Source organism: Gorilla gorilla, chromosome 1, assembly GCF_029281585.2.
Source record: "Gorilla gorilla gorilla isolate KB3781 chromosome 1, NHGRI_mGorGor1-v2.1_pri, whole genome shotgun sequence".
Lineage (NCBI taxonomy): Eukaryota > Metazoa > Chordata > Mammalia > Primates > Hominidae > Gorilla > Gorilla gorilla.
Window position 1 is genome coordinate 173,649,674 of NC_073224.2, and position 20,952 is coordinate 173,670,625.

The 20,952-nt window shown below is 37.5% G+C and overlaps 1 protein-coding gene across 3 annotated transcripts in view; it reads right to left on the reverse strand.

The window, feature by feature from the left end:
* Positions 1 to 20,952, reverse strand: part of PDE4B (phosphodiesterase 4B) — a 582,824-nt gene that overhangs the window by 24,071 nt on the left and 537,801 nt on the right. For 2 of the 3 annotated variants that reach the window (XM_055350106.1, XM_004025928.5), the window contains one exon: positions 17,449 to 17,561. In XM_055350106.1, coding sequence (XP_055206081.1) covers positions 17,449 to 17,561 — 113 coding nt within the window. Of the gene's footprint in view, positions 1 to 17,448; positions 17,562 to 17,809; positions 18,222 to 20,952 lie in introns of those variants that run through there. The other variant, XM_055350113.2, reaches the window with a different exon arrangement.

Here is a 20,952-nt window from a genome sequence, read left to right on the forward strand (position 1 = left end):
TAACCTCAGGATGAGGTCAGTAGGAGAAAACTGTAAGAACAGAGAATAAAAAGGTGTCAAAGAGAGGAAGGCAGCCCCAGCAGTTAGTTACTCCTGTGGGTGGCCATCTACGCAGGAGCCCAGCTGTGAGACAGGCGCCTTATTGTGTGGGATCTTCCTGTTTTTGCAGAATGAAACAACTGCCGAAGTCATTAAAGTCACAATGACTTTATTAGGGACTAACTTTTGACTCATGTTTTATACTTTGTTAGTCATAACTTAAAAAGAATTCCCGGGCATCAGGAAAGTGAAGGGGCTGAAAATTCCTCCTGAAGGCACAGAATGCTACTAGTGGTAGAAAGAAGTCGAAACTGCAGTGGTACAGTTTAGTGAGAAATGAAGTAAACAGAGTCTGTCCCTGTCTTAGCTCTGGCCCTAAGCAAATATGTAATCTTGGGTAAGCTGAATTAACTTCTTGGGGCTCAGTTTCTTTAGTGGTAAAATGGCTAGCTTCTAATCTTCCTTTTGACTTTCAGGAATTTTGCATGGGAAGAAATGAAGACCCAAAGAAGTAAAGCAAATCTAAGTTTTAAATGAAAAAGAAATAAACAGAATGAGGGATATAGTGTACTTTGTCTAAAACTCCTTATGAAACTCACAATTTCCACAATTCTTAACATTTCAGATTATTTGACAATGTGCATCTCATCTCTTCCCTCCTTTTTGTGTTTCCCTATAAACTCCACCAATCATTTGAAACTTGATGTCCAGTTTCTTTATTGACAGGTTTGTCTTATTTGAAAAGCAAGTGCAATTGAATTGAGTTGGTAACATGGTCAAAGAAGTAATAATGGACATGCAATTGTCCATTAACGTCTGCTTAATCAGCTAGTGTTCCGTAATGGGTCATCTTAGCAAACAAGTTCTGCTGTACTAACATCTGCAGCAAACCTTTGGTGTGCCAGGGAACAAACACAGTGAGATCATTCTCACTGTCCATGTGCCAAATCAGAAAGAAACTCTTCTAAACATGTTAGAATTGAGTGATTCTTGTCTTAACTGCTCAGCAATGTAGTAATCAATAAGTAAGTATACAACGAAAAACAAGCATGAATATATCTACCATTATTCTGCATCAAAAATTATGATGAAGCAACAATAGAATCAATTCTACTTGCTAGTTAGAGGACAAGTATCTGCTCAAGTGACATATTAAAAGGCAAAGCAGGGAAAAACCATTAATGCCTTCATACAGAATTGAAAAATATCAAAAGATCAAACAAATTTGAATATAGCTGCTCTATAACTAATCTCCTAAATGAGATTAGGGCTTGAACAGCTCCCCAAATTATTACATATTTCTTCCTATCTATCTAACCCTTTTCTGCTGTCCATTTTTCTCAGAATTTCTGAAAACTTCTCAAGAGATGATATAACACACATTATTAGAACACTAAAAAATTGACGTTTCCTAGACCCAAAGTGATTCCCATAAGAATGTTTATAGCAATTTCTCATGATCCAACATCCTCTCAACTCTGAAAGTTGCTGTAGTGATGTAATCAAATGGACAAAAGATACTGTAACTATTTATACCTAAAGACTGACACATTCACTATGCATTTTAAACTATATATATAATATTTATTAACTATATTATGTTTCCACATTTATAAGGTTGCCAGATTTAGCAAATAAAAATTTGGGGCACCTAGTTAAATTTGAATTTCAGATAAAGAAGAATTTTCTTTATCTTTTTTTTTTTAACTGTAAGTATGGTCCTGATATTGCATGTGCAAATAGCCTATGAAGAGATTGGATTTCCAGGCCATACACTCATTATATACGTTAAGTTTAGGGGCACTGTATATTTTTAGATAATTTAAACTTTTCAAAATTTTCTTTTTGACAGAGGACCTTTCTTCCAATGAGAAACATAAGACCTAAAACTGTTCCTGGAGCATCACAATTTCATTTCATATACTTGATCCTTCCCTTTTAATTTGTTTGTTAACAGAGAAAGACAAAAAAAGGAACTTTGAAGATTTGAGATGATGATCTGATCATTAAATTTAGCAGAAACCTTTTTCAACAGATGACAAAAATCATCATAGTAACTGAGAAAAATCAAGGAATCAAGGTACATTATTCAGTCACTTTTTTGTTTTTCCTTTTAAGCCTTTCTACAACTTTTTCTGTACAGGTATAATGGCTAATATTTAACTGAAAGCTTCTAGAGTCAATTCCAAGGCCACAGGGCATTAATATGATTCCAGAGTAGATGACAAAGGTTTATTTCGAAACATTTCACAGCTAGAAGCTCTACAACTTATAGTATTTTTCAACAATCCGAAGACTTACTGTGGATCAGACCCACAGACCATCCAGTCTAGTGTCCTTTCCTGACTAGTGAAAAATAACACCTATGTTTTAGAACCTTCATATCTGACGTGAAAGTGGTTACACAGAACAGGGAAACTACCACTCAAATATTATATTTTCTTTTCATAACCCTTACGTATTGGTCATGATTCTCTTTAAGAAGTGAATTCCATTTTCAGTCTATAGTACCTCTTAGGTTGTTTTAAATCCTGCCTTATTGAAGTTTCTAATATTTTTTGCAGCTACAAAAATCTATCATAGCTTGTTTTTGAGATTATTACTCTACTCCTTAAAAATACCATGTAGAATACATTGTATTTATTATTAATTGTATTGATTTCAGCTAGTGGCTTTCATACATCCCTTGAGGTAAAAGACAATGGAATGCTTCAAAACCTGCCTTGGGAATTGCCACTTCTAGATTAGCGATTTCTCAGGGCTGGGACAGCCTACTAATCTGGCAATTTTCAAGATCAACTCTAGGGCCTATCAGAAAAATAAAAGAAAGCTTTGGACTACATAGATCTATCCTTTTCTTCCCTGAAAGCATATATATTATTATCTGTTTTGATATTTCAGTAATCCCTAAGCTAGAGTATACACCGGCAAATTGAGGAAAAATCTGTAACAGGTTGGAGGTTTGCACATATAAACTATTAACTAAAACTATAAAAGATGAAAATAGTTTCATAACATAGTTATAAAATAGACATAAATTTCATAGACAGCTATTTCTTATGCAATTTTATTCTATTAAAAAAGGTAGTTGGGCTTGTTATGTATTTTGTGTTTTCCATTATTAGCTATCGTAATTTAGAAGAGATGGAGAGATACTTTGAACAACAATGCACCTCAAGATGCATAGGTTTGTTAGGTTCACGGAAGGTTTATAGAGGCAGCTTCTACTGCAAACATGAAGTAGAGGGGGTGCTGGTTGCAGATTTGCCTTACCAGTGACCTCAGCTAACCCAGCGTCATAACAGCATGATATAGGAGCATCTGAGGATTCAACTGAGTCTGGAAATAAAATATGACATAGGAGCATCTGAGAATTCAACTGAGTCTGGAAATAAAATATGTACTGTAACTTAGTCTGAGAAACTTAGCAAGTCATTGAGTCTCTTGGAGACCAGAATTTTCTATCTTTGAAATGGGAAGATTAGGAATAACATATGTGAAGTGGCTGCCAAGGTGTCTGAGACCAAGTGTGTGCTCTTTCTTCCAAAGGATTTGTACTTGAAGCTAGGTTTTATCTGTAAATTTCAAAATAATCTGAGCTCATGGTACCTTTCTCACTTTGGCTTTGCTTTTGGGTGGAAGTTTCAGTTGGTTCTTTGATACTTGAACACCTTCTTTTTATTGTTGACAGCAGCATATATAATTAATTACAGAATTCCCATAGCATGCTGCTGCAGGTGTGATGCAGTACTATGTCACATAGATTATGTGACACATGAGTTACTCATAGAAGTTCAGACTCTCTGGTTGACATTTAGATTATTCACCAGTCTAAGGAGCGTAAACAAGAATTGCCAGAAAGATAGATGAAGCAAGTCAAATGAAAAGCACCATAACTCAAAATGGCATTATGTTTAAGTTATACCGTCAAAAAAGAGTCTATTTGGAGAAATCCAGCTGTTGGTAACTATCCATTCATGTTTCTTTGGTTTAGCCAATTTTCTCAAATTAAGACACTTTACAACTTTTTATCTATTGACTAAAAGCTGTGACTGACCACAGACTACCTGATATAAGGATAATTGCACCAAGTATGCATTTTGCTCAGATTTTCACAGTTAAGATCAATGTGGTAACACATATGAATTAATTGAATATGTGGCTGAGGTGAGAGGAGTGTCACCAATATGCCAGGAATGAAAAACATAACCAAATGATGGCAGATAATTAGGCTGCTATTCTCCAACAGATATGGAGAGTGGCTGAGTTACAAACACATGTGCTCATAAATAGGCTCCCCAGAGAGTGTGGAATAGCCATTGCCAGTCTCCAAAGGGCTTAGATTCTTGTCCACAGGATGCAGACTTTTTGAGAGAATAGTAAGCCAAATATTGCAAAACTGAACCAAAAACCAACCGAACAAACAAAAACCCCAACCAAAACCATGCTTCACATTTCTGCTCACAGGAAGAAAGCATTGGTCCCTGACAACTTTGTTCTTTGTTATCTGACTCTGGATGAAACAGAAGGGTAGGAATAAGCTTTCCCTTTTTTCAGGGTACTTTGGGGGGTCATTGGGAACCAGATGAGGGTTTCTCATGCAACCTAACAATTAGAAAGCTGGAATTAGGCATGGCAGGCCCCTACATGTAGCCATTGCCGCACAACAGGAAACAGGATTCCAGGGTTCTAATGGATTTATCACTAACAAATACTTGGTCCTGGACAAATTAGATTAAGTTTCTGAACCTCATGCAATTGATCAAAAAATATTTATTCTAATGCCTACCGTGTGTCTACAGCTAGTGTAACTGCTGGGGCTTCACTAGTAAACATGGTAGACACAATTCATGTCTTCAGTAACTTTACAGTCTAATGAAAGATATCAGTAAAAACCAAGTTCCATGATCAAAACCAAAAACCATAAATTGTGATAGTAAATTGCAAAACCAACAAGCTGCTGAATTAGGGTAATAAAAGAAGGTCTTTCTAAGAGGTGATATCTAAACTGAGGTCTGAAAAACAAGACTTCGTTGATTTCTAGCTTTAAAATTCTATGATGATATGTTTTGTTAACAAGTTATACGAGAATATAATAAATTAAATTGTGGATTTCCCTTTAACTTTTATTTTTAACTCAACTTTTGAGCAAAGAGAACAACTTTGCTCAACTTTTGAGCAAAGAGAACAAGATTTGATTCTATGTCTTGCCATTTAGTAGGTAAAGGGCTTGGACAAATCAGTTATCTTTCCTGAATCTCAGTTTCATATCTGAAAATGGGGATACAATAAGACCTTCCTCAGGGTGAGTGTCATACGAGAAAACAGGTAAGAGCGCTGTGTATGCAGGAAGGGATGCTTCAAATATGTTTTATTACCATGCTACATTGGATCTAACAACACGAAAATAAGAAACAGCTATAACTCAAAGAGAATAACGCTATTTAATGCTCTATCCTGGTACCACAGGAAGCTTTGAGAGCAAATAAACTTTAAGTGAAGAAATGGGCCTTAGAAATCTCTGCACTTTCTCATAAATAATGTTCCCTCGGGCAGATGCAGAGTTTTCTGGGAAATGAAGTCCTGGATCATGTGGTTAGATTTGAAAAGCAGTGATTGGAAATTTCTGAATTTTTCCTAATCTCTATTCCTTCTTTATTAACTTTACAAAAAGGAGCTCATATTTTGCTCATTTTAACCCAATGTATTTAACTTTTTTAAAACAAAGAGAATCTACTCCTACCAAGGAGTTCATACTTTTGTTTATTTTTGACAAAGTTCTTCTATTTTAGCACTGTATTAAAGGCCCTAAAGAGTCTTGAAAAGCAGTATGTGACCTTTCTCAGTTTGCAAATTTTACTATGGCAGACAGCATTAGACAATGACTTTATCTTAATACTTTAAATATGTAAAAGAAAAAATATAAATGCAAAAGCATTTTTAATTAATTCCAGTAAGTTGAAGCAAATTCTCTGAAATTAAATGATACTGATTTTTAAATATTTAAAAAACAATACTAGCAAATCTTTACAAGATATTCTCAAGGACACTCCCATGCAATGCACAAGAAAGATGCAAATAAACTTTGCACAACCAGTTCCTGAGTGTTAAAATACAGCAGGAAAAAATTCAGTGGTAGCTCTCCCTGACAAGAACACAAATAATACAATGAGCCTGGCCAAGAAAAACTACCCATTGCATTAGTAAACATATATGTATCTAAATCATCTGACTCACTTATAGAATGGAGCCAGCAATAGCAATCACAGCAGACAAGGGCTACAGGCATTGGGGGGCACTGTGTCCTTTCAGCTTGCTAAATGGGTAGTATCTGGCAGGTTAAATTAATCCTTGTGGATTATGAGTGAGAGATCCAGAGTGGGAGTTGGAGTCCATTTCATTAGTGACCCATTAGAAGGTCCCTAGCTTCTCACCATCACACAAAAGTATACTGGAAATGCACATTGCCACTGGATAGTCTAAAAATGTTTCATAACTTTAAATTTTTGAAAATACCAAAAAAAAAAAATTCTATCTTTATTATTGTTCTGTGCCCACCAGTGAGGTCATTACCCATGCCAGCATTGTTTAAAAGCAGGATAATCTATTAAAAGTGCCGTGTCAACAAATTTCTTAAATGATCAAGAAAACTGCAGACAGCTTTTTAAAATAAACCAAAAACCAACTACCACCAACGGACAAAAACTTTCTTTGCTTTTCACTTCCATCCTTACAATTAAACAGAAAGAAATCTATGCCTCCTTGGCATATATTAGCCCGAATCCTGCAAGGAAAGTGGAGTCTCAAACATTCAAACTTGCAATCTGAGCAGACATAAATAAAATCCCAGATAACTAAAATGTTAGCTATGGTATTAATTGATAAGATAGGTAAGAGGATGGCCTTTGAAAATGTTATGGAAGTTAGAATAGCTAAGGGAGGGTTTCAAAAAAAGCCCCACAGTTTGGCGTCCTAGGAGCAGAATCATAGCACAGGGTCTGATCTGATGACATGTTTGAGCCAAGGGGAAGTTTTCTAGTCAATGGAATATAAAGATGGAGGGTAAATCCCTCTGTTTCTTTATTCTCAAGTGATGATAATATTCTTAAGCCATATTTTCCATAGATTTTCTGACATTGAGGGTAGAGAGGAAGTTGGAAGTCCACTGTTTTAATCAAGAGGAGCTACTGAAAATTTTAGTCTCTCTTTTTTTAAAAAAATCTGTGCCTTTCCTTGTTATACACAAATGATTCTCCTAGCCTGTAAATGGATTTTCCCTCAATACAATCTCCATTTTAGTTTTTTTTGTTTTTTTTTTGTTTTTTGACAGGGTTTCACTCCCATCACCCAGCACCCAGGCTGGAGTGCAAAAGTGCAGTAGTGCGATCTTGGTGCACTACAACCTCTGCCTCCAGGGCTCAAGCGATTCTCATGCCTCAGCCACCCCAGTAGCTGGAACTACAGGCAGGCACCACTGCGCCCGGCTAATTTTTTGTATTTTTAGTAGAGACAGGGTTTCTCCGTGTTGGCCAGGCTGATCTTGAACTCCTGGCCTCAAGTGATTCGCCCTCTTAGGCCTCCCAGAGTGTTGGGATTACAGGCGTGAGCCACTGGCCCGGCCTCATTTTAGCTTTGTTTTGTTTTTTTTTTTGAGATGGAGTTTCACTCTTGTTGCCCAGGCTGGAGTTCAGTGGATGTGATCTTAGCTCACTGCCCTCTACCTCCCGGTTTCAAGTGATTCTCCTGCCTCAGCCTCTCTAGTAGCTGGGATTACAGTGTGTGCCACCATGCCCAGCTAATTTTTTTGGGGGGGAATTTCTCTTTTTTTTTTTTTAATTAGAGACAGGATTTCATCATGTTGGCCAGGCTGGTCTCAAACTCCTGACATCAAGTAATCCGCTCACCTTGGCTTCCCAAAGTGCTGGGATTACAGGCGTGAGCCACTGCGCCCGGTCTCTTTTCAGCTTTTAAATTCAGGTTTTCTGTATCTTATTCCAATAACCAAAACACTAAGCTTTCTTACTCACTTAAGAATTAGAAATTTTCTTTTAATTTCTTACATTATATACTAAGGAATTTTCTTTTACTTAGTTCTACTTTGTAATGTAAATAATGATTAGAAATTATGGAGAAAAAAGAGCTAACGTTAGACTTTCAAGGATCTTCTGGAATAATTTCCCTTAATAAATATTATCCCAAGATGCTCAATTCCTCGAGTCATTTTCCCTTGATTTTCCCCCACATTTAAATAATTACATTAATAGTTTATTATTTATCCAAATTTTATGGCAAAATACTTGCAGTATCAGCTTAACTTAGGGGTCTACACATACTAAGACTGATTTTAAGTTGGCTAAATACATAAAAATGTGTCTCTATATGCTGTGAATTAGACTTATTTGATTTAAACTATTTACAAGGCAGCTGCCAACACCATTGTACCTAACTCCACTAGGATCTTGGTAATATGACTCAAGAGTCTAGAAATTATATTTGAGCTGTGAGAGCTTTACATAATCTGGTTCATTGTGCAGAAACATTCTAGGGTGTAGGGAGAGGTTCAAACTGGAATCACCATCTGAAGTTCAACTTTCCATGCTAACAGCTCTGCAAAGTGGCAGAGAGAACCCAAGGCTTAACAATCCAAGTGGTAAAACTTTCCAATTTATCATCTTCAGTTTCAGAGAGAGGAAAGAAAGAAATAGAAAGAAGTTAAGGGCAGTTACACTAACCACAGGGTATTTTTACTACCTAAACTTTGACATTGGAATGAGTGAGAAAGCAAACAACAATCAAAAGCCTCAAAAATTTAAGGCTTTTTTTAAAATTCTGAAATTAAAACCAGGGGCATTTAAAGTAACTCACTCCAACTAGTTCTTGCTATGTTTTGATCACTAAATTTTCAGGCATACTAAATTAGTTCTCTTTACTTGAAATTATTAAGACACTTATGTATACCTTTTAGTCAAGAAACGTAAATGAAGAATGAGAAGTCTAAAAGTCAATGTAAACAAAAGAGAGAATGTCCCATGTCTTTCTGAAACATATCTAGCCTTTTGCTGAAGATGAACAGTAAGCCAGATTTATGATCAGACCTATACTTTAATACCTGAATCCCACTAATACACCTTAAGACTTTGGAGAAGTCATGCCATAATAAAATTACTTTTCATTTAGAATGTGCTCTATATTTTACAAAGTTATTTGGAGTACATTAGGCACTTTAATCCTCACTTGTTATTAGTGGCAAAAGCCACCTCATTTTCTCATCTATAAAATGACTTCAAATAGAAATAGATAATAATACTTAAGGCTCTCTTCTAGGCTTAAAGTTCTAGGACTTTGTCTAATGTAATCATGTAAAACTATAACTAGAAAGAAACTGTTTAGATCTTTTTTGGTTTGATTTATCAAATTTCATCATCAATAGTGACCAAAGGCATTAGATAGTTGATAAATTAATACTTCACTGTGCCCTGTCTGATTGGCTTTAGCATAGCCTATATAATTGAGTTGAAATCTATTTTTATTTACTGATAATTTTTCTTTTTACTATTTTCTTTCTAAAACAACTACTTAAAATCTATCTTTTTAGATATCAAATGCCAACACCTCTTGTCCTAAATCTAAAATTTAAAAATTGGCTTAGTCATTTTTACTTCCCAGTATGTGTATTCAAATTTCCTTTTTATAATTGCTTAAAGTTAAAACATTATGCACTATGCTGTTAGCAAAGAGTGAGGGGATGGCAGCCATGTAAAGTATTTAATAGTTAATTAAAAAATTATAATTATTTTGATTAGCTAAAAAAATTAGAAGATGAAAGTTACTGAGCCATGAAGATACATTTTATTTTAATAAATTTACTAAACTTCAATCTTTGGGGGCTCTAGATTTCAAAATTGATACATTTTAAAATTGCAAGTAATTAGCAGAAGGAAAAAAGTGACTGTTGAACAGAATGGCATGATTTATAGCTTTAAAATCTACTCCATAAGAAGAAAAAATTATCAGGCACTTCCCAAAACAGAAACAAAAGAAACAGGAGTTTTACTGTCTTCTTCGTTTCTAAATGACTTAACAGTCCTTTCTTTGTGGAAGCACTCGGCTACTTTAAAGTCAATCAAACAAAGGAAGTTACGGTGAAATATACAAGAGACTAAACAGTTTGGCACCACTTGAGGGAAACATCACGTACAAGTGAGCAAGACAGAGAGGTGCTGGTAGGTCCCTGAAAAATGCTAGAGGGAAAGGATGCTCAGGAAAGCAGATTGACAACTGGCACCATGCCTTCAAGAGTGTGAAACCTATTGACTGTGGCACAAATTTGCCCTGGCATCTTCTTGTTTAGTAAGTCCTGGCTTCCAGATGTCTGAGCTATCTCCACTTGTTGAGCACACTTTTACTCAGAAGAAAAATGTTTTGGAAGAATACTGCAAATGCAAGCACCACCGCCCTTGGTTTTTCTTTCATAGATAACAATGGCATACAACCTAGGAGCCTTTTAGACTCGGACATATTCTAAAAAAAAAAAAAAAAAAAACTAAACAATTTTTAAAAGATGAGAAAAAAGTATTTAAAAAATGGAGACTAAATATTTATTCTGCTAATGGGTTGAATTCTATTTTTGAAGACTAGTGTTCTACATTTACATTTGACAATCTAAACATAACTATTATTTTTTCCCCAATGTGGAGAAAGATACTCCCCTTAAAATGATTTATTTATCAGATTTTGAGACTATTATGCTCTCTTATCAGGTAGCCAGAGGTAAAACAATCAAAGGCAATGTCCTCTTCATTTCTGTTTGTTTTTTAGGGACTTGCTCACTTGAGGACTTTCAAGTGAGTTAGGCAGAAAGATTGGGCCAAATGGATTACCATTGAGTAAGGAAATGGTTCTGTTAAAATCAATGAAGAACTATTTGAATAAAACAAAACAGATTGCAAATCAAACTTATTACAAAGCACCAAATAACTTTCAAACTCTTTGATTTGCTAAGTTTTGAGAAGACTAGAACTTGGAATACTGAATTGCACTAATACTAATACTCACTAATACAACTCCATTTTGTCATAGAAAGAGTAACTGAAACAATGACAAAGAATAAATAGCTTAATCTTCTCTTTCATCTTTATTTGAAGACAATGCCCAAGGAAAACAGTGGACATGTTACTTCCAAAAATTTCCCTTACATATTACTGAAGCATTAATTCTCTGTTTTATGGTCATGTTCCATGCCTTGGAAAGGTTGTGGCATATAATGAAATTGCCCCAATCATTTGAATGATCATATAAATTAAAAAATAAGAACAGCTTATCTCTATTTTCCTTTCTATTTTGAGAAGCAGGGAAAAAGGGAATTTGGGGTTAGTCTACAGTCCTTTGAACAGACCTTTACTATCTTATCTTAGGCTATGTTGGAGAATTTTAAGAAACAGATAGTGAAGTGAGCAAATGGATCTGAAATAGGCAATGGATTAGTTTAATACTATTATTTGCATTTTTATGAGCACTTTATAACCATTTTCTATAATTGTGATTGCTCTTTCCCCTTACACTGCTTCCCAGGCAAGAAGACTGAGCTTAGGGCAATTAATGGCCATCCTAGAGGCTGTGAGTGTGGTAGCTACAGAATATAAATTTGAACCAGGCCTCACTAATGCTTGCCACAGTTGAAAGAACAAGATCACCCACCAACCAATCCAAAATCCCCTTAGAAGAATTATTAAATAACTCTAAACTTTTTTCTATATTTATATGCCTCATTGGGATCATTGATGGTAAGTCAGATGGACTGGATATGAATCCTGGCTCTATGATTTACCTTAAGCAAGTTATTTCAACTTTGTATGCCTCACTTTACTCATCTGTAAAGCAGGAATAATAACAGTACCTATTTCAAAGGGTTACTGTGAATATTGATTACAGAATGAGGTAAAGAGCTTAGCACAATGTTTGCATACACCTGTAAAGGTAGTTCTGTTGTTTACTAATATTATTCAATCAATAAACTGAAGAGCTGGGTCTTTTCCAATTATTTTGTTTTATAGAAGAGAATATGGAAAGATTCCAAATAGTTTTATTGTCTATATTACTATACCTAAGTAAAGGCAGAGCTAGAACTCAAACTCATGGCTTATTCCTAGGCTCTTTTCACTTTATTTTGCTCCCTCCATAATTTAGTCTATATAAATCTGAGCAGTAAAGAGAGAAAAGTTGAACCAAAAAAAATGTGTGAGTGCCCACCTGGCTACCAGAACTGATTTTAATTCTATTCTGCCCTCTAATCCAGGGTCACCTCTAACATGTGTGGGGCCACACACCGTAAGTCTAAATATACAAAGATATACATTGAGCTATCTCCTTTACCTTGACAGATATCCCTCCATAACAGCCTGGAAGGTCAGGTTGAATTTAGAATTCTTGAACTCTTTGGATATGGGTTGGCCCTCTTCTTTCCCCATGTCCTTCCATCTCCAGGGACCTGTGAGCAGCCGGCGTGAGCCCTGGACCACAGCCTGCTTACCCAAGTTCCTCCTACACAAGTCTCTTCACACCTTTCATTGCTGCCTCTTGGTTAAACTCCTTAGGCCTAAGGGTGTGTATGCCTGCAGCACATCCCAGGAAGAGGCTTGTATGGCCGGGAAGTGGGTTCAAAGCCATTTGGACAGAGAACGTGGGGGTCCAGCAGATGCAAAATGTAGTTTAGAGAGGGGAGCAAAGCTGCTCCCTTGGCCCGGCCAACTCCTTACTTCCTGGGGTGGAGGGCAGCAGAAGGAAGGCCAGGCTAAGGCCCTCTGATTACAGCACAGGGCCCAGCAAACGGATGCATCTTATGCTAAGGGCGGCACTGCTGTAATCATATCATTACATTTTAGGCAAAAGTGGCATGAATATTCCTTTCAAGGACTGAGCGCCTGTCTACCCTCTCTCTTACAGAGTTCTAAGGTGAATCCATTGGCCAGTAAGATCTATTTCCTGTCAGTTCTGCAGGAGCTGGCATTTTCCATAGTTATTGATTATTCAGTTAAATACAAAATGGTTCACCCCTCATTAGGGCAATCAGCCTGTCATGATCACCATTCAGTGTCATGCAGCCTAATTCCCAGCTGGCTCGGGGCCTGGTAGAATCGTGTGACTTTATCCCGCACACCCAAGAGCACTGGCAATTAGTTGCCTTTGTGCTCCGTGTTTAGTACTGTAGTATGGCTGCACCTGAAGAACTGGAAAAATAAGCCTGCGTAGCCAGGAGGACTCACTTCCTCATGATGGTTATCTGTAGCTGACTTCACAACGCCTTAAGAGAAGGACCATCTATCTTCCATTTCTATCTTAGCAAACATTTACTCAAGTGCTAGGTCCTAATGCTTCATTCTAAAAAAAAGCACTAATACACAGGGCCACTCTTCAACAACAGAATATCCATTTTCACCCAGCAGCACCCAACCTTTGTTCTGCATATAAAACAGCCCCAGAGCAAAACCAATGGAGAACGAAAAGGACAGTGGAGGGCGTTTGTGGGGGAAGTGAAGACAGTGACTAGTTGCTTGACTATAGCTCCTTTCTGAATACCACAGTATGTTCATCTTTTGAAAAACATTTAGCATTCTGTGTAAGAATGACCCTTTTGACGTTTTTCACCTGAAAATTCTAGGTGAAAGACTAGGTTTCTCAGTACAATGAGGGAAAGAACACCTCCCCATTCCCCGTCAGTCACAATTACGCCTCCCTGGGATTGTTCTGGGTTGGTCCTTCCTCAGCCACTGTTGTTGCAACCCTGTACTTTACTGACTGCGTCTGTCAGGAAGGAGACAGGAAATTCTAGTCACCCTCACAGCAGCTGCGCCATTCCTCCTATCCTCCTCTAATGACGTTGGTTGGCTTTGGTGACACGAGGTCAGGAACTGAGCCACAGTGAAGGTCAGGAAGATAGGTCACTGTTTATGCCGTTGTTGGGCTGGGGACCCTGCTGAGGCTATTTGCTTTCTTCCTTTCTATACTGTTTCTCTTTCCGTTCCTCTTTTTATAATGGAGAGCCAAAGCATCCTGTTTTCAAAACATCTGACTGTTTTGCCACTGAGGAACTCATGCTCTGATGCATTTTGCTGAAGTGTAAGACAATTCTTCTAATTCAGGAGGTGATGAAAATTGAAACACAAAATTAATGAACAATTCTAAGAAGGCAATCTGTTGTTAAGCAAAACGGCTAGCTCTAACATGTCTAATCGAATTTGGGCAGCTGGCAGGAGGTTCACTAGCCATCCTTTTCATCTTAAATAACAATACCATTGCCTTGTAAAACTTCTGCTGAACTTATTCCATCTTCTAGTAATTCTTGGAGGAAAATAATTTACAAGACTAACCTACCTGGCAGCATCGTTCTCTAAAATTCTGGAATTCCATCTGGACTGTGGCCAGCATTAAGGGATCAGAGAAATTTGGGCCAAAGAGAGGACGATGTTTCTTATCTAACTCTCTAGGCTATGAAGTACATTTGAGAAAGTCTTTTAGGAGATTTGAATCACTCAGTTTTCTTCAAAATTTAAAGGATTAAGGAAAACAAACAAACTAAAAAAGCACAACCCTACCTAGATGAAGTAAAGATGAAAGATGCTTGCTTTTCCTCCACCAAACACAGTTAACTCTCTACCAGTTGCACGTAGACTGCACCTATGTAATTCCCAAATACCCCTCAGCATAACACGATTTCACCTATCACTGTTCTTAAGATCAGACATTGCAAACAAAACTTAGTGGCCACGTAGCTGAAACAGAACTAGGAACACAGAGTTTTTGCAAAAATGTAGTGGATACCACTGATAAGTACACTCCCTCTATAACATTTCTTCACATCACTTCCAGATCTGCAACTCAGAGATTTACACTGGCTCCTTAGTAGATAAGGGTAAGCAAAATATGGCCAAATAAGACTACATAGTAATGGGAGTGATGATCATGATAAAGTTTTAAGATGTCAACTTGGATGGAAATCTCAGATAATTTCAGCAATATTGAAAACTGAATATGGAATATAGTTTTTTTTGCCATGGATAATTCAGTTCCCAAAGAACTGGTGTAGATCAATTTCTTTCTGGTGGCCACAAAAATGTTTGCATTGCATTATCTCGAACTCCTGGGCTCAAGCAATCCCAAAGTGCTTCCTCGACCTCCCAAAGTGCTGGGATTACAGGCGTGAGCCACCACTCCCTGGCCTCATTGCCTTATATCATATGTGTCATGGTTCATGTTATGCTCAAGCTTAACCTGAGACAATTATCTGAATAATCAATAATTTTTTAAAGGTAGTAAAGTAAAAAGAGATATTTTTAAAAATTAATCTTAGCTGTCAGTTGGGCATCATTCATGCACTAAATAATTGCTTTCCCTGACAACCTTTCCACTGTAGATCTAGAAAATGACTGAGGCTGCATGCTTTTTACTTAAGCTAACTGTGTCAGCATGGAAGGTTAGCCCTTTTGTTAGGGTTAGCTCTATTCAACTTTCATTGCTTCCTGCACACAACACCATAAACGAGGAGCGGAAGCCTGAGGGATTGGAATCCTCACCCGTGTCTACAGAGTGCCTGGTCTCAGAGCCTTACTAACTACTATGCTAAATAAGATTATTTTTAATAAATTTGCAAGACAGTCAATGTCTAATTCCAGCACTCTAGGCATGAATGGGATTAGAATACTACAGCATATTGACACTCAAAATGAAAATTAATGGCAATTTGTAGTTTCTCAGGGGGTACTCTTTTTCTCTTCTTGGAGTTAATTGCCTGCTTTATCTTGGTGACTCTAGTTAGTATATTTTGGTGACTATTGAAGTTTGCCATGTTCTCTATGGTGAAAGCTGTTGAAAAACTACCCCATAAATGTTGGATCTACATCTTGCATAGCCGTCAATTACCACAAAATACAGGGAACAGAGTGTCTGCTAATGCTCCAAAGTAGGCTCAAGCCTTGTGAAAGTCCTTCTACGTGGAGTCCCAGTGTGATTTGGAGAAGTTACACAGCAAAGCCCTCCTCATGGGGAAGCAGTTGGTTGAGTTTTACCCCAGCCTGGAAAATCCCTGAGTTTAACCTTCAATTGAGAACTTCAGAGAAAAGTCAATAAATAGTTAATCCTCAAATGTGTTCTTTTCTTTTTTTTCCCTTCCAACTTAAACTCTAAACTAAAATTTTAGAAAGGGACTTATTTTTGCCCTTTCATTAACCAATAAACAAAGAGTTCCAAGTAGGAAGAGTCCCCCCTCCCCTCCTTCAGGATCTCCTGAGGACACACTGCTTCCTCTGCGCAGATCCTCTGAGCCGCAGCCAGCAAGCCTTGATCCAAAGGTGGTACTTTTACCCCAGGAAAGCTGGAGAAGGGACACACACTCACTGGTGCACCTCAGGGCTGGAAAGGGCATGCTGGCAGGTGTGGAGCAAAATATCTTCTCAGCCCCAGAAACGTAGACAACAAGATGATACTTCAGGCTAGAATGACTGGGACTCTGAAATGTGCACCTATGAGGGTATGGTGTAAGGCTTTTTAACAAAGTGTATGTGTGTGTGTGTGTACACACACATATATAACTTCGTATAACTTTATAATGATATGTATTTAATATAATATTCTCCAAGGTAAAAATACAAAAAGCAACAACTCTCACTACATAAATTAGCATTGTAAGTCCAGGTGTTAATTAAACAAATGATATAATGATAGATAATTAAGGCTCTTCAACATTAAGCTTTGTCTGGGGATTGTAAATAAAACCATTTTGGGGCAGTATGCATGAAGCAATTTCAAATGATTTCACTATGAAAATCAGCAAACTTAAAGAAAACCTCTGGTTTTGGAGACAAAGCATATTGTTTCTTTTTTATCTTAGGTCATGCCAGCATCGCAAAAGAAATCTTAGAAAATCCCAGGATATCCTTCTTTTTAGAGGGAATTTATCAAACTTCAACACAGACCATTCTTTCTCATTGATATATGAAGGTTAAACTACTTTCTTGTTTAAAAATAAATATGTGACACCTGATTGCAATGCAACACGACTCACTCAGATTTTAGCTTCCTGATAATTGTAAAAAAATTTTAAAGCACTTTCAATTTTATATTGATTTGGAAGCTTTACAGACAGACATCTCTCACCTTAAACCTATTCCAAACTGCATCAGTAAGAAAGAAGTTTTGTTTCTGGAAATTGAAGCGTACTGAGGATTTTAAACTTTTGCTGTAGCATCAAGACACAAGTAGAGTGTGACACTTTGGAAGAGAATCTTCTAGACAAAGCAACAAACATATTCTTAGAGTTGATAGCATTCCCTGGTGCACTCTGCTGCAGACAGGGGTGAGGGGAGCTGGAGCTCCCTGCATGATCACACTTTAATGAATAAAAGGATCATCTCTTACCTTGTTAGAAGCCATCTCACTGACAGACCGGTAGGTCTGTATGGTCTCTAGCTGGTCTAAACACCAGTCTAATTCCTCCAGCGTTTCCATTGCTAATTTTTGATAAGATTCTTCTGCAAACAAACACACAGGCATGTAGTTAGGCTGGAGCGGCTGCAGGCTGTCCATAGCAGAGTCACCGCTACCACCGCTGATTCCGGTGCTACTGAAGGTGCCCCCGTGCTCCTTCATTATTTGCACGCTGGCTCCTTCCTTCCAGCTCTCTCCACCAGGAGAACAAATCACAGTGGTGCTCTGCCTGGGATGGCTGGTGCCAAGTTTCCCCCCCACCCCCCGCCTGGATGAGGTGTCGGTGATCTACCAAGGAACTTCCTCTGAGGAAGAAGGCGGAGGGAACGGTCTCTTATAAGCTCATCTGCATAAATGTGTCCTAAAACTAAAGGCAGAAGCAGCAAAGAGTTTTCTCAGACTCTATCTGCCTTAGTCATCCCAGGGTTCTTTAGGGTATGTGATGTCATTTCTGAGTGCTTTGCCATCTCAAGGAGAAATGAGGAAAGCTTTTTCTCATTTTGCTTTTCTTCTAAATGAAACAGTCAAAATTCGGGTGAAAACTGGTTGACCATTACGTTCAAAGTCTAGGCAGTCATTCATCCTGAGGAATGTGTTCATGTTGGAATAACTTCTAATTCAGGGAACGCTGACCCGCACAAGTAAGAGGCATAGGCTATTCCTTTCTCTCCCTTAAATCTTTCCTTTAATTAGAGGGAAAATGAGGTCTCCCTGATAAGACTCCAGTCTAAAAGAAGCTGTCTGGAGTTTTACGTGAACACGTTTATTGGCCTGGGAGTCCTGCAGCTCTTGTTATACTAAACAAAGCTAAAACTTCCCTTCTGCAAGTGCCAGGATCACAGGGAAATTCTGAACCGGACTTTCAGGTGGAGCCAGATGTGAACACTGCAGATTTTTATTTTGATTAAAGCTGGGGGCTCCGATTTGTTGCCCTAAGACTCTAGATTTTCTGGAAATATTGTTGGTATTTCACACAAAAAATATTGTGGTGAAAATCACATTTTTTTGCTAGATAATTAAAATTCTTTTTACATATCCTTAACATGTCATTTTATATCCAAAAGTTTGTGAATCTAAACAAATACTTCAGGTTACTGGCTTAAGAAATCTATCTTAATAAACACTGAAATAACTTTATAAATGCTAGATGAATTAATGAAGCTACAGAGAGTTGTAAAAAGCACTTGGACTCTCCTATATACATGACTGTTTTTGAGAGAAATAGCATTTATAAACTCTACCAAGATTTCTGAAATACAAACACACAATAGGCACTAATAAAATGTAAAATCTCATATGGAGTTCTAACATAACATTCCTGCCATATTTAAAAGACATTTTTATACATTTATACAGAAATTCTAGCAAGACCACATGGTTTTTAAAAATTATTATATGAATAATCTTATGTCTGTGGTGTGCAAATACTTGAAGCAGAAAAGAGAATCAACAGAACTGTGATTCCAAGTAACTGGAATCACTTGGCCACAGACGCATATTTCAAAGAATAGTTGCTTTGTTTATCCCCGAAATATTCATACACTTCAGGATAAACAGGGGTTAAATTCAATATCCTGTATGTCATGCTTAAAAAGCCACAAAACCACTGGAGGTAACTTCCTCCATTTTTTTTTTACACTCTTCAAAAATGTGCAGACAAGAATTGAGGTGTTTTTAATAAAACTCATTTCAAGCCAGACTTACACATACCTTCCTTCCTTTCTTCCTCTTCAATTTTGCAATGCTGCCTCAACACGAAGATTCTCTGACTTACTCTCTAGTGTGTCCGAAACAACCCCTTTCCTCCTCTGTTTGCTTCCAGAAGAGCACTTCTTCCAAGGAAGCCTTTTCTGAAGAGACAGAACCCTCCCATTCTCATTCCCTGCCTCTAATAAAGGAAAAAGTCCAAGCACTTCCCAGCTGCTGGGGATTTACTACCTTCATGTCTTCCACATCACAACCTGTGGTTCTCTGTAACTAATATCAGACATTCACCAGGATGGTGGGGAGAAAGTAGCTTGCTCCTAGCCTTTTGAATCCGCTGATATGCAAAACGACTGCAAGATGATACATCACATTTCTCCTTCATGCAGAGGAAAAAAGGGATCTGATTTCTATTCAAGCTTGACCAAAGAAATACATACAGTAATTATACCCGCAGAAGTACTAAAAAAGAGAAGGACTCTTCAAAGATACACCAGTGAGCTCATTCATTGTCTACTGCATGGAACAAGCACTCAGGTACTTCTAGAGTTGGTACAACGTGAGATGTGGGTGAACAGGTAATGGATATGAAGAGACCTTGCTCCATTGTCCTCTCTTCTTCAGATCAGCCATCAAAATGTTTAAGTAAAAATTAATACATTTTGAAGCAATGTTAGTTAGGCTAGAGTATCACTTTCCAAATTCTTAACCCACAGTCAAGACTTTGTGTCCACTTTATAGTCTTCCTATCATGGTAACTAAGCCATGGGCACAGAGGTTAGAGTGTACTAAATAGGGGGATATCAAACACCTGCTACCTATGAATGCTATCAAAGAAAATGACCAGAGCAGTGCAGGACTGGCCTCCCTGATATAACTTTGTAGTTTTAGCACCTAGGAGATACTCAGTAAATAATTGGAGGAATGGAAACCAAATTGCCTAAGCATCCTACAAATACCTGGCACCTGAAGGCTGAATGGTCCGTCTGTAGCACTGTGAAAAAAAGCACCAGATTTGGAGTGAGAATCATGAATATTGACTTTCTCTTCCACCACTTACTGTGTGGTCCTAGACCTCAATTTCATACATCTGTAGAAGAAGGATAAAATATTTATCTCATAAAGTTATAAAGGGATTAAATAAGATAAAGTATATGAAGTGCCTAGGATGGTAGCCAGTTCTTAGTAGGTGATAGATGCATAGGAGAATTACTGATGGCAATTGGAGAAATCCTAAGGCCTGGCATTGAAGGGTAGAAAAGAGTGTGAGGAAGAAAAGAAAGAGAGATAGCTGAATTGCACATTCAATAAGGGATTTTACAGTAAGAATCAGCTGCATAATTTGAAAGGCCCAGTACAAAATGAAAGTGCAGGGCCCCTTGTTGAAAAAGCAGTAAAATTGCTATAAAAGATACTAAAATATAAAGTTTTTTCCTTTCTTCTGCATTCTCTCTTTCAACTTGTCATGGTGGTTTTTTCTTCATATACTTTTTATTTTAAAATGCTTTCAGACTGACGGAAAAATTGCAAAGATAACACAGGGGCTTCCCACATATCCCACATCCTAATTTCCCCATTGTTAATGTCTTACATTATTATGGTACACTTGTCACAATTAATGGTTTGGTGTGTTTAAATATTGTATTATTTCAGGCACTGGGATACCTTGAGGTGAGTGCAGACCCTCACAGCAACCTGAAGGCCCTGCCTCTTATGACTAAGGGCACACAC